The 13,668-nt window shown below is 43.1% G+C and overlaps 1 protein-coding gene across 2 annotated transcripts in view; it reads right to left on the reverse strand.

Annotated features, from left to right (window-relative positions):
- GSK3B (glycogen synthase kinase 3 beta) overlaps nt 1-13,668 on the reverse strand; it is a 154,327-nt gene that overhangs the window by 95,428 nt on the left and 45,231 nt on the right. For both annotated transcript variants that reach the window (XM_082304118.1, XM_082304119.1), the window contains exon 2: nt 14-207. In XM_082304118.1, the coding sequence (XP_082160244.1) occupies nt 14-207 (194 nt within the window). The remainder of the gene's footprint in view (nt 1-13; nt 208-13,668) is intronic.

Genomic DNA, 13,668 nt, shown 5'->3' on the forward strand with positions numbered 1-13,668 from the left:
TGCATAGGCTCACCTTAAATCTTTTATCCTGCAGGACTTTCTTAATGGCCACAAGCTCTCCTGAATCACAGAGTTTGGCTTGATACACAACACCAAAAGATCCATTTCCAATCACCTTGGTGTCTGTGTAGCTAACTTCTTGTGGTCGGTCCGGACCTTGTCCAGGAGTTGCCACTACTGTAGTCACTTTGCTGCCATCTTTGTCTCCTGGGAAGCAAGAGATACACAAATATTATCAAAACACATGCGTAAACAAGATGATCAACAAGACCAAAACAGAAGAAGGTAAAGATTTAAATCAGCATGTGTATTTCAATATTAGAGAGAAAAATAAAAAACCCTGACAAAATGCAAAGAAAACACTGAGCGTATTTTTTTACTGAAATATATTAAGCGGTGACTATTTTTCCTCTAGATTATTGCTAACAAAAATATTCCCTTTCCAGGAGCAAACAGCTCAGCAAAAAAAGGTGATGTATGACCAAGAAAAGTACTTATTTCTACATCTGATTAACGTAAGTGGGATTAAACACAGTGTTGTTTGTATTACTAAAATGAAGCATTTCCCCATATTTTCATGTAACTGAAGAAACCAAACTGTCAGCATAGCCTGCAGAGCAGCACTCTGTCCTTTATAGGCACACATCTGGCAACAAAAACCAGAAGCACTGACAAAGTTTGTTACAAACCCACCTACATGTAAAGCTTCAGCTTGCAAAACCTTTGTCAAAGCTGGCTGTGTGCACCTGAAGTGCACAGGTTGCATCGTACGGCGCAGTCCTGCTCCTCCCTTCTTCCACGCCTGACCTCCTTGCAAAGAAGGGAGGCACTCACTGGGGCAGGGGGAGGAAGGGGGAGGAGGATGATGATGGCCCGCACTTAGCTCGCATCTTGCCATGAGCCAGAGCGCAGACAGAGACGTGCACTCAGGATGCAAGATGACGGTGGATGCTGCACAGGGGCACGTGCTTTGGTGCAGATGCAGCGGCTCTGGGTTTCAGCAGCCCGCAGCCAACCACACGTGCATTCCCAGTAAAGCAGCCACTCTCCCATCAAAAGACAAAGCTGCCGTTACCTACTCTTAGCACCACTGTTATCATCAAGGGTGCTTCCTCTTGTTCAAAGTCTGATTTTGTTTGTAACAGGACCAAAGTTTTAGGCATTTTGCAAGCAGACGCTGGGCATGTACTGCCCTTCAATTGCGATGGCTCAGTTTACAAAATCAAATAGGGCTGTTAAAAAAAAAAAAAAAACAGAAGAAATCTGCTGTTCCACAGCCATCACTCTGCAACTCCACAGAAATTGCACTCAAGAGATGCTCGTCACATCTGCTTATTAATAAACCTTCCTTCCACAGCTTCCCCAGGGCGTCTCTTCCAGTCCTTCACCACTCATGCATTTAGGGTTTTTTCCAACAGGTAGCTCAGATCACCTTTAGTGCAGTTTAAGCAAATACCTCCTTGTTCTGCTCCCAGAAGGCATGGAAAACGGCGCAGCTCCCCCCGCCCTCTTTCCTCCCACTACCCCCTTCAAATACATGAGGGGCTGTCGCAAAGAAAGTTACCATGACAGAGAAGTTACTTCTCTTTGGGGGACCTCTCCCTCTTCTCTCTCCCTCCCTGCTAAAAAAATCTCTCGGGTACGGTACCTAAAACTAGACCCAGGGTGCTGGTGGCTTCTTGTGCCCAACTTACAACACCCTTGTTTGTACAGCCCAGCTCAATGTTTGCAGCTTGTGCAACGCTGCAACCCGCTTGACTCGTGGTCAGTTTGTGTATCAAGCTCTCCTCTGAAGAGGTGCCGCCTGCCCAATCCTCGTCCACTCTCCACTTACACACCTGATTGCTCTTACCAAAGCCCAATATTCTGCATTTGTCCTGACTGAACCACATCCAAGGTTGCTTAACGCTCTTTTGCCAGCTTGTCGCATCCTTCAAGCACAGAGTCACCACCAGAAAGAGATCCATTTCATGACGCGACGTTAAGTTTATCTAACAAATCTGTGAAAAGCAGTGAATCCTGTGAGAATGCCTAAAGAGTCTGCAAAAACCCATTAAATATCTCATCCTAATTTTATCTTGAACCTCTTGTTATGCTCAAACAAAACAACTAAACCATTTTGTAAGCCTTTCAGGGGATTTCCAGTAGGTCCATTGTTTTCCTAGGCTTCTCATGAAAAAATTAGTGCGTGTCTTGACTCTGAAGTTTTCAAACATCTACTACTACTTCTTCCTGTAAGATCCAGAAGAAAAGTAGGTTGGCTTGGCATGATTTGCTCCTGCAAAATCCACATTAGCTATTACTCATCTCTTATGTTACCTTTTAGGTCCTTACAAATTGTTTGCTTTTATGCATCCAACTGCTCCACAAAACAAAGGAACAAATTAAAAATAAATATAGCACATTAGTGCAAAGGGTGCCAAATTACTCGCCAAGCAATACACAGCAGGTATAGCCGTTCCCCAAAATGTTCACGAGAAGGTGAGATGCAGATTTACACATTTGAAGAGAAAACAGAGAAACAACAACGAAAAAAAGGGCGACGACGACGGATGACTGAAAGAGATGAATGCCTGCTCAGAGGGAGAGAGAGGAGCAGAAATAGAAGCAGACTAAAGCTGCATGGAAAATTCACCCTCCTCTTTGATAACTGTAAGAAATAAATGGAAGGAAGCCAGGAAAAGAAAGAAACCCTTTTTTTGGTAAACAAGTTGAAAGTGTAATTCTGATAGCAGCCCTGCATTTTATTTGCCCGACTGTTCTATGATTAGCTTTCTAACTCAGCACATATAAAATAGGCGACATCTGCTTTACTGCAACAATCCTCATCATTTAAAAGGTAATCCCTTACTTCCCCCCCCTTTTTTTTGTGATTTTTTTGGTTTTGGTTTGGTTTTTTTTGCCTTGATCACAAGACCAGAGTATCGAGATTGCTGTTAATAAGGCTTGTTCCCCGGTTTCCTAAAAATCAAGACAACTGAAGTCTTGGGGGGGGGGACGGGGGACGTCCCTGGCAATACTGGTGGAGATTTGAAAAACTTGGTATCAAGAGATCTGCTCTAAGGACACTCTTCAGAGCTGCAAGTCGCTTAGGGGTCTCCTCAACTGCCAAAGCAAACCCTGAATTTCAGGCCACCTCAGGTGGTTCTTCCCAACGTGGTGCAGCAGGGACCTGGGCAACTTCTCCAGAGCTCAAATGAGAAGCCAGTCAGCTTTACACAATTTCCTTTAAGTCCATGGAAAAACAGCTCCTAACTGAACTTGTTAAAGTCTTAACTAATTAGCTACACCAAGAATTTTGTTTGGTTCTTTACCAGAAGTTACAGAGCATTAAGCCTCCTAGATGTTTCTCCCAGTTTGCTTCTTTCAATAAACAGCTGCTCTTGAAAATTCTTCCACAAAAGACACCATAAAGACTCCTGCTAGGAGTTTCAGTTATATTCCATTACGGAATAGTTGAACCTGAGGGACTGTAGGGGCAAAATTCACCTTTGATCTCAAAGAGTAAAACATGTCACTGCTTTTCAAAATATACAAATAATACGTATTTGTACCACAGCAGCATCCAGGGGTCCCAAGCCTGTTTTGCCACTCGTTCCACTATATAGATGTATGTACTGTTCAAAAGACCATACTTAGCTCAGAATGGCTGTCCCAGTTTTTACCATCTGGATAGCAGGAGTTGACTTGCCAGCCCCCCAGCATATAAAGGAGTTCAGTAAACAGCTCTGAGAAATACCAGTTTTAGCCTCAGCGTGACAGAAGATAGAGAGCAAACGCCCTTTTCCAGCAATCTTCACTACCTCCACGTTGTGACTCCGAACAGCAAACACCGCGAAGCATTACACCACAGCAAGCCTTAATGGGAAGCCTAGACAGTTTCCATCTCATCCCTTCCACCTCCTGTTTCGGACTGTCAGACTTAGTGGCCCCAGTGCATTGTCAAATACACAATACTCTCAATACCTTCAATTGTAGGTCTACAATAGAACTAAAACATTAAATCGAAAAACTAAGGAAGGAAGGAAGGACCAAACACCAAAATACTAAACAGCTCTTACAGCACAGCTCACATCAGAAGAGTCACTGCGATTTGTCCAAAAGAAGCTGCTTTCTGGTGCCGACAGCAATATGACCTAGCTTCACTGTAACAAAAAAGCAGATTCGGGTGACTGTAGAACCATCACCTAGGCAAACCGCCTTTTTAACCTCCAGGACAGAAGAACAAATACAAATAAATAGCTACCACTCTGTAATACACTTGTATTTGCACTTAGCACGTTTCATGCAAACCCCTAAAGCACTTCCCCCCACTTCTGATGTTTAACATCCATGATGTGGCATTTGGGAGGCGTTTTTTGATGAAGAGGTTATTCCAGAAGTCTGATGTGCAACTGAAACCAAAGTCCAGACGTTTTAATTCCTAAGCGTTTTGATCTTTCTACCTCACTTTCCACCTTTAGCACGTGATGACCATATGGGACGAATCACAAGCATTAGGTGAAGTCAGTGGTTTGAAAGCAGAGAATACTCATCAGTTTGTGGGGGAAAAGAGAACTTACTCCGCTTACAAGACGACGGTTTATTAGAGCATCAGTGCACGCTCTAACTCTATTTTCCAGTATCTTGGCATAACTTTAGAACGGCTCGTGTCATCATTTTACCTAAGGCAAATGGCCACTTACCCTTTCAAGCTGAGTATTAATCAATTTTCTGCACCCAAAAAAAGCCGAATATGTTCAGTTCTGTCTTGTGTTTATACAATTCACAAATTAAACCAAAATGAATATGGATCAGTATTATTTTAATGAAATCCTCGTATGGTTTGGGAACAAGAGGCATGCGTCCCCCCAAAAAATGGTGGCAGATGTTTACCCAGGTGATTCAAGGTATTCTGCTACCGGACAAGCATTTCGTCACATAAACACCCCACCAGCTACAGATTCCTACTGCTAGCTCAAAGCTGACCATTCTACAAGTGTACTGCACGTATCCTTTTTGTCAGTGCCTAAACGTAGCTTGTCAGTCAAGAAAATTCACTTCAGCCCTCAGAGACCATGAAAGATGTCCTTCGCTCTTAATCGGAACTCCCCCCATGCCTTCTGTTGAAGGGGCCTGGAGAAAGTCCAAAATTACGTCTGCCCTACATCCCTTCAGCTGTTTAGCTTCTGACTGAGCAGTACAAATGCACGTTAATGTACATGTAGTCAGAGATCTACGATTCTTTTTTCTTTTAACTACATATACACCCTCTTCCTCCTCTTTTATGTTTTGAAGTTGAAGGGAAGAAACAACAAATTAGTAGGATGTTTACAGCTGCTTTCTTCCTACTTCAAATGCAACCTCACTCCTTTGCACTGTCTACAGACTCCTCCTTTTCCTCTTTCTTTTGACTTTACCTATCTCCTCTTGCTTCCCTCCTCCAGTTGCTCCACTCCTCCTTGCTGGCATGCGCCCAGGTCCTCCCATTAGATGTTACTTAGGTCGTTTTTAAGTCCTAAAAGAAAACCTCACAGACCTACACCACACTCTCTACAACGTCCGAGATCACGTAACTGTCCGTCTCCACTTAATTCAAATATCTTCATTGATCTGTTTTCATTCTCAGTGTCACCTCCCTATTAAGATATGGCTCAATATTAAGTCAATATTGACTACTTCTCCCCTTCCCAAGTCTAAGGCTTCTCCACACTCCTTCATCTTAATTTGCTCAATGTTCAATACAGTCAACCAGTCACTTCCGCAGAAACCCTACAGTGCTGAAACTAGCCCCTGCCAATTTGAACAGGTTACAACCAGCAGCTGACACAACTATCTATAGAGAAACGAGTGACCAGAAGGGGATGGAAGTCTATCAGAACTGCATTGGCTTTTCGATCATTGATAACTGAGAAGGTCAAAAGATCTGAATACTTTGCGAAACAAATGTCTTAATAGAAAGCACAAGAAAAGTTATCTGCTAGGCTCTGATGCCGACCGTCAGATTAGGTATGAAATAAAACACCTGGCTTCTTAGGTATCTGGTCATGGCATGTGAAGGAAGAAGGAGGTCATCAGCTACTCCAAGAGTCTTCAGTGTGAGCAACACATGCTTGAGGCAATACGCTGTCAGCAGTAGAAATCACAGCGCTAGACGACATTTTTGTAACTATTTTCCCTACTGCATTTTTTTTTAAAAGGTTAATTTTATACAGAGCTAATAATTATGAGCCAGTACAGGAGACAAAGTATAAAGATAGTATTGATGAACTGTTTCACTAGACAGCTTCCTTTCTTCATCAGTGAACTGCTACCTAGCAGGAGACAGCAGAAGATAGAAATGAACATTCAAGGACCAAATTAGAAAAACTCGGGAAATTGAAGAAATGACTTAACAAAACACAATGTGTTTTGGTTTTTAGCTTTACCCCGAACAAAAGGAGTCCTTGAAATTTCAAAAATAGCTCAGGTGAAACACTGAACAAAAACCTGTAAGCAAGCCAATCATCATCCAGAGAAGGCAGAAGCATTCACTAAAAAAAAAAAAAAAATATATATATATATATACACACACACACACACACACACACACAGAGACACTTGTTTTAGCACAGGAAATGTCATCTGACTTCTTTACTGTAACTGAATACTGCAATAAGAGTGGCCATCAGACGTTACTTAAGATCATAAGAATCTCATGATTTGTATCCAAGGATTTTGGAAGAGTTAAGAAGTCTGAGAAGTGATGTTCATTTTTGAAAGAAATCAGAACACTCTGAGAACTTCAAAGGTGGATGGGATGATCCATAGATCCTGTAAGTTTGACAACAATTTTAGATAAAGTACCATACCAGCTACTTTGATAATGAATAAAGAAGCAGTAATGGGTTTTATAGAGACTGGGTTCTTGGACTCCATATTGTTAAGGAGATTACAGGTTCATTTGGAAAAGAGAGGGGAAAAAAAGCATTGTGCAAAAGCATTGTGACTTCTGTAGGGTTTCTGACTTGCTATCATATCCTAAATTAAAGAAGAAACATGTACACAGAAAGAAACATGATTATTAATCAAATTGTAATACACTAGCCCATAAGTTTCAACATAATTATGATCTAATAAAATATAGTAGGAGGGCCCACCAGCATTGATTTTTGGCCTCACACTTACTGCTTTTATCAACAACCTGGAAGAAAAGCTATGACGTTCTCAGACACGAGATTTAGAGAGTTATGGACAGGGTAGAGATCAATGAAAAAGCAGCTAGCCTCCCTTCGTAACCCAGGCACAAATTAAGCAGAGGGATCCAGGACCCAAGGTAACAGGCCACACAGCCAAACCAAGTAAGCCTACTCAAAGAGTGGAGTCGTCATCGCTGACTTGCAAGGCATCCTGGCACAGACAGAAGTGCCTAAGCGCAAGATTGCTACCGAGATCTAAAGCAATCCTTAGATGTATATGCAGGGGAACATCAGCCAGGAAGCAAGCTCTTTTTCCCATTTGGCATCCATGCAAGAGTTACTTGGAATGCTGTGCTCACTCCTGGTAACTAAAATTCAGGAGTGATGATTTAAAACCCTAGAGATTCAGGAAGAAGCCACAGACATTATAAGGGCAGAAAAATATATTACTTTGAGACTTTTAAGAACTCAAACAATTTAAGTCAAAGAGAGAAAAGCTGGAGGATTATATCTAAAAGCTACCCATTTAAGGAACAGACGTTTCAGAGAGGGCTCTGATCTGCAGGTGGAGAAGATATTGCACATAATGACTAGAAATAGAAACTGCAAACATTTGGGACAGAACTGTGGGTGGACAAAATTAATAAGGAAATTATATTTTCTAAAAAACTCTGCAAGTTAAGGTGATTTTTGCAACACATTTTTATTTTAGATTGGAATCTTTTCTAAAGCATACAATACAGCTGAAACACAATTGCTAGGCTTGAAATAAGAAAGCCTGCACAGGATGAACATAATGACTCTCTGGGTCTTAAGAAGGTCAGAAAAGTTCAATACCTACATAAACCCTTTTTTTTTCTACCCAGCACTAATGCAATGGTGTCATAGCTCAAAACCAAATATGCTGCTTTCCACAACAGTCAAAATCTGCATTCAATTTAAACAAAAAACATAGTAAAGTGATAAATGATGAAAAGGTGAAGCAGTCATTCTTTGGTTTTATTGTTAATGATCAAATTATAGTCACGGTCAATTACGTGTCAACTCACTTCTGTTCCATTCAATACAGAGACAAATCATCAGGACAAATTTCGGCCAAGCCAAAGACCACTAAGGTAAAAAGCTTTTAAAACACTCCACTCTGAAATCAAAGTTGCCTTTGCCTCTAGCTGAACATAAAAAAAAGGAAGAAAAAAAAGGAAATATTCATTCCACTTGCACCAAACGACAGTAATGCTTTTTAGCTGTCAATCCATTTCAAAACCTTCCAGGCAGCAAAACCTGTAACCCCCCAAAATTGTTGGTACCTCTACATTTTGCTCATCAGCTTCTAAAATGGCAATACAAATTCAAAGTACTAAGTGCTAAGTTTATGCAGCAGACAACTGGAAAATGGAGTAAAAAAAAGTAAACACTAGACAGAAGTCAATCACTGCTATTGTAGATCAAACTATACCATCGCTATAAAATAAGCAGTAACAGCTCAGAAGGGCAACATAATTTTATTATAAAAAGAGTGTGTAAGTCAACTGACCTCTGTCTTCATGCCTTTTTGAGGTTAGTATGTCACAATGAAAGAGAAACTAAATTTATTTCCAGGAAAGTGTGACAGATGTGCCTCATATGCCTATATTTGATATAATGAACACATAAAATTACATCAAGACGCAGGGACATTTTTTTCCTTTTATTTATCTGTTGGAAAAAAGCCCTAAATTTTAAGTAAAGGAACAGCATCTAGATTTACTGCATCTCAGTTCAGTCATTCCAAATGCCATTAGAGCTTTAAGTCTCCCTTTAGAGGTTATCGTAGTTTTTTGGAGGAGGCATTCAATTCACTCTCTTTGAAAGCTTAATACTGAAGACTGTAAACAAACCTTTAAAAAACGAACAGGGTACTTAGCAGGTCCCAGAACACCAACATGATAGGCTTGCTAAAACATCCACTACAAAGTCACACGAAGCTCTAAGGCATTGACTTCCTACAGGTTTTTAGATCTTAACTAAGGAAGCCAAAGCAAGCACAGCACAACATTGACCATGCAGTTGTGCTAGTCTACCCCAGCATAAGCTTGACTCTGAACAATTTAAAAAACAAAACGAAACAAAAACACAAGAGGAAAAAGGATGGGAAGAGCCCTGTTGAGCTAGCCCGGATGCCTATCGCATTGGCCATCAGATGACCTCCTCTAGATCCAGCTGTGGCAGATGGGATTCCAACAGCCAGCTGCTTAAATCAGCCACCACGAAATCCCAGCAGGTTACCATCCCACTGACTTATAAACCAAGCAGCTGAATCCAAAAGGGATGTTTACTTACAGCATCTGAAGAAAAGATTCATCTTCCTAAGGCCTTCCTTCCTACCACTGCGTAAAGGTGGTGCCCACACCTTTCTGAGGCACATCTAAGGCTTGTGCTAACCATCTCGCCCAGTAACATAAAGCTTGCTTCGAGCACTCGTTCTGTCATGGCAAACATAGACCAACACAGTAAATTTCTAAGCAACGGAGCTTTCTCAAGCTGCATTTAACACTGAGGTAGGGGGAAAACCCTGCCCTATTAACTTAGCAAGCACCATTAAAAGAAATTTTTTTTCTGTGACTAAACAAAATATCCACCAGAATGCTTATACTTAAATTTCTGCTTTGGAAAAAAAAAATACAGAAAAATACACTTAAGGTAATCTAAACACTGGCCGCCGGTGGGGTTTCATAAGCAGTCTCATGCTCGTTAACAACTTATTTTTAGTAGGCACTCTTTCTGTTCTCCTCTCTCCCCACCCACCTCATACACACACATGCAGACGAACCCACCCCACGAAAGTTATTTAGCTGTATAAATCAAGTTTAAATTTAGATAAGGTGATTCCACAGATTAGGAAGCAAGTACTGAAGCGATCATAACAGCACTTGTTTTTATAATCTCAGGTCAGGACATTCCTGCCCCGAAGAGCTTACAGATTAAATGCAGCACAAGAGACGCGGACAGAGATAGGGGCGAGCAGAAACAGTACGACAGCATTGTTTTATCGTGAGACTGTGGCCTCAACAGTATCCCCCTTTGCTGTACAGCTCTGAGTTAACTGCTAGCTGAGGAATTCAGCCTATACAGTACCAGGATTGCTTATTTGAAGTTTCCTTTAGTTGTTCCTCCCTCTTACATCATCAGGGAACATGATTTAGCAAACATTTGCCAAAGACAACTATAGCAGTTCAGCTGACACGTAATAACTTATAAAACCCCTGTAACTGAGCCCTGACAGGGCACCAGAGAACCCCAAGTTACAAACAGATCGTATTTACCCACTTGTTCTTGCCATTCAACAGTTGACCCTCAGCGAGTCTATCGGCGTCTTCTAGCAAGGCTGATACAGGGAATCCATCACCGGGCACCTACTGACGTGCCTACTTTAAGAGCGCTGTCAGAGACTCCAAAGCTCCCTGCCCTCGAAGACTAACAAATGTTAAACAGCACATTTGGGGAATTCCTAGAAGGCCTACAATCTTCCCATCAAAATATCCGGTATGACCTGTAACCCTTTCACTAAAGTAGCTTCTTGTAAACCGCTTCAGGAGGACACCGTCTGCTTGCTGGAGGCCTCCCTGGCTCAGTTTTAACTGCATTTGTTATAGCTTTTGAATCCAGTTAGATGTACAAGTCACGTAGCCAAGTACACCGCTGATCCCTGAGAACAGAGATCACCGCTGTTTTTTCCTTTTCATTCCCTCTCTCCATCCACTAAGAGGTTTCTAACGCACGAGACCGTACCATCAAGCAAAACCCACGGAAGAGCCACCTGCAGTAGCTGCAAGCTGCCAAGACCCTCCCTACTACACACTTGCATGAATTAAGAACATCTTAATACATCTTAGAGGGAATCTCTGTTCTTCTGCTGGGGTTTGAACAAGAAATCTTTCCATCGTGTTTGTTACAGCAGTGCTTAAGTACCAAATGTGAATAGGACCCCACCGTGCTAGGCACAGCACCGGGAATAAGAGACAGCTCCTGCCCCGGCGTGCCTGCAGCCCAGCCTGAAGAGCAGACAGACAGACAGACCTAGGCTGAGACAGTACAGCCCACAGAGGAAACGGTATAATGGCCAGTTGTTTCAGGCAACTGCTATGGTTATTGGAGAAGGAAGGAAGGAACGAAGAAAGAAAAGACCTCAAAGGAAATAGGCTAAAAAAAGGAAGAAAAAAGTGAAGGTAAGGAACAGCAAAGAGACAGGAAAAAATCAAAAATACCCCAAACCCCCCCAAAAAACCCAAGAAAACATCAGAATCGTACTAAAAAGAGAAAAAGCAGAGCGAAGCAGAAGCAAGAGCAGAGATTCAAGGAGAGAAGAGGATTTGGAGCAGGACTGTTATCAGATTAACACTGGACAGAGACCCCCCAGACGAGTTCCCCGAGCGCACGAAGCCTTGCTGTCACCACCTCCACAGGCAGCCCGGGCCGCCGGAGCCTCCAGCCAGCTCTCTGTGGCCTCTGCAGCCCCGGCCAGGCCGTGGAGCGAGGACAGGGCAAGAAGCACGTCGTTCCCCATCTGCCGGAGTCTCCTCAGCAGGGTCCCTCTTACTACACCACTGCAGTTATCTGCCACAGCATCTGATCTTTGTCACAACGCTGCATCCTCAAACATCAACTTTTTAGCCTAAAAAAAGAGCAACTTCTGTATTTATCAATAACATAGGCGGCCTTGAAAACCCAGGAGAAACGAGAAGTAACACCTGCTTGAACTTGCGGAGTTTTCCTGGGGGTGCAGAGGACCAAGCTCTCCCCGCCAGCCAGAGCCCTGGCTTCCCATACATTTTTCTCCTCTCCAGGATGTCAGAGGACTCCACTTTTTGCTTTGCAGCTTCTCCCTTCTGCCAAGTACCCCACAATTAGTTTCTGCCCTGCTAGGACTTGATATGTTTTCTTATTCTCCAACTTCACTGAAAACTGGACAGGAATACGGTAGGTGCTTGTCACGCTATTCCCTGCAAGACCAGGAAACAGCATCACAGACACAGAGTCCAACCCAGAGAGTAAATTAGACCGAGGGTGAAATCACAGTGAGAAACAGATTGTCTGGAATCTGATAGAGCAGCCAAAATCCAAAGAGAAAGACAGATGAAGCTAGTTATGAAAAGGCATTCATTTGATGCCTATCTTTTAATGCTGGAGGAGGAGTAAGAAAATTGCCAGCTGTTCAGAACCAACATCCACCTCGGGTGGGAAGTACAGTGGGGAAAAAAAAAAAAGTCAAAAAGTAAAGTGAGTCGTAGCTCATCTGAATCCCTATGTTGAACCGTGACCTGTGGTTGAACGCTATCCTAAGAGCGCAAGGGGCATCGCAGCCAGCTCTGCAGAGAGCAAAATGAAGTTGCGCTGCACTGTCCGGGTCACGCTGCAGAACGCAGACCCCAAAGAGACTACACAGCCCCTGCGTTCGTCCCGTGCTACTGCTTTACATTATGCCACAGAAACGCACAGAAAGGGAACGTGTCAGTCCAGGTTAAAGACGGTTCTGAATTCAAGAAGAGCATTATCTCAATTAACATTAAGAAACTGTAAGCATGCCATCAATGTAATGTAGTTATTCTCCACGGCAGAAATAGCTATGTTGGTGAAGGAGCTCTTATTACAGATGAGACAGCATTTTAGAAGCTAGATGCATAAGCTTTTCATCATTGGCAAGTCTTTTTTTTTTTTTTTTTTTAAATAATAAAAACAGTAGGACAAGAAAGGCAAGAGAATTAAGTGTTGGACATCTCTAAAACTATTTAAGGTAACCAGAGAAACTACAGCTTATTTTCACATTATACGTAATTTGATCAAAGCGAGGGCTACTGCCAAAAGGGATGGTCGTATTTCTCACCTTCACGCTCCCGCCGTGGCAAATCTGGCAATCTTGTAGCCTGAGGATGAGTCAGTTTAGCTTACTGATCTGACAAACTAATCCATCTCCAAAATACAACAAGCCTTGAGTCAGTAGGTTGAATCGATTCATCTTGAGGCCAGGCAGTTGTTAGATCTGACAAGGTGAGGAGCAGAGAACAAGACTGTTCCTTACTGCCTATGCTCCCAGATAAGCCACGCCAAGCGTAACAGAAAAGCACACCCTTCGACTCAACGCCACAGCAGAGCTGCACCCTGCAAAGGAGGCTGCCTTCAGAAGGGCAGTGCTGGCCCTCCCACCTCTCCTCGTGCCCCGACACCGCTTTGCGCTGGTACCAGGTACCGAACAGCCGCTATCGGCCAGCGAGCTGGAGCAGAACCGCTTCGGGAGGAACCAACCCCCCGGCCCCCATTCACCCCACAGCACGGCGAGCGCTCGGGCTGGCCGAGGAAGGAGGTGGAAGCAGGCAACGCGGCCGGAGCCGTTCCTCGTGGTGACGGCCCGCGTCGAGGGTGGGCTGACGCCGTCAAACTGCGGGCTCGGGCGAACCGAAGTGAGAGCACCTGGGCACCACATCCACTGCTTTCTCAAAGCAAAGCACAAGCTCAGACTGTCAAACAACTGAAACAT

The sequence above is a fragment of the Platalea leucorodia genome (assembly GCF_965183815.1).
Source record: "Platalea leucorodia genome assembly, chromosome: 2".
Classification (NCBI taxonomy): domain Eukaryota; kingdom Metazoa; phylum Chordata; class Aves; order Pelecaniformes; family Threskiornithidae; genus Platalea; species Platalea leucorodia.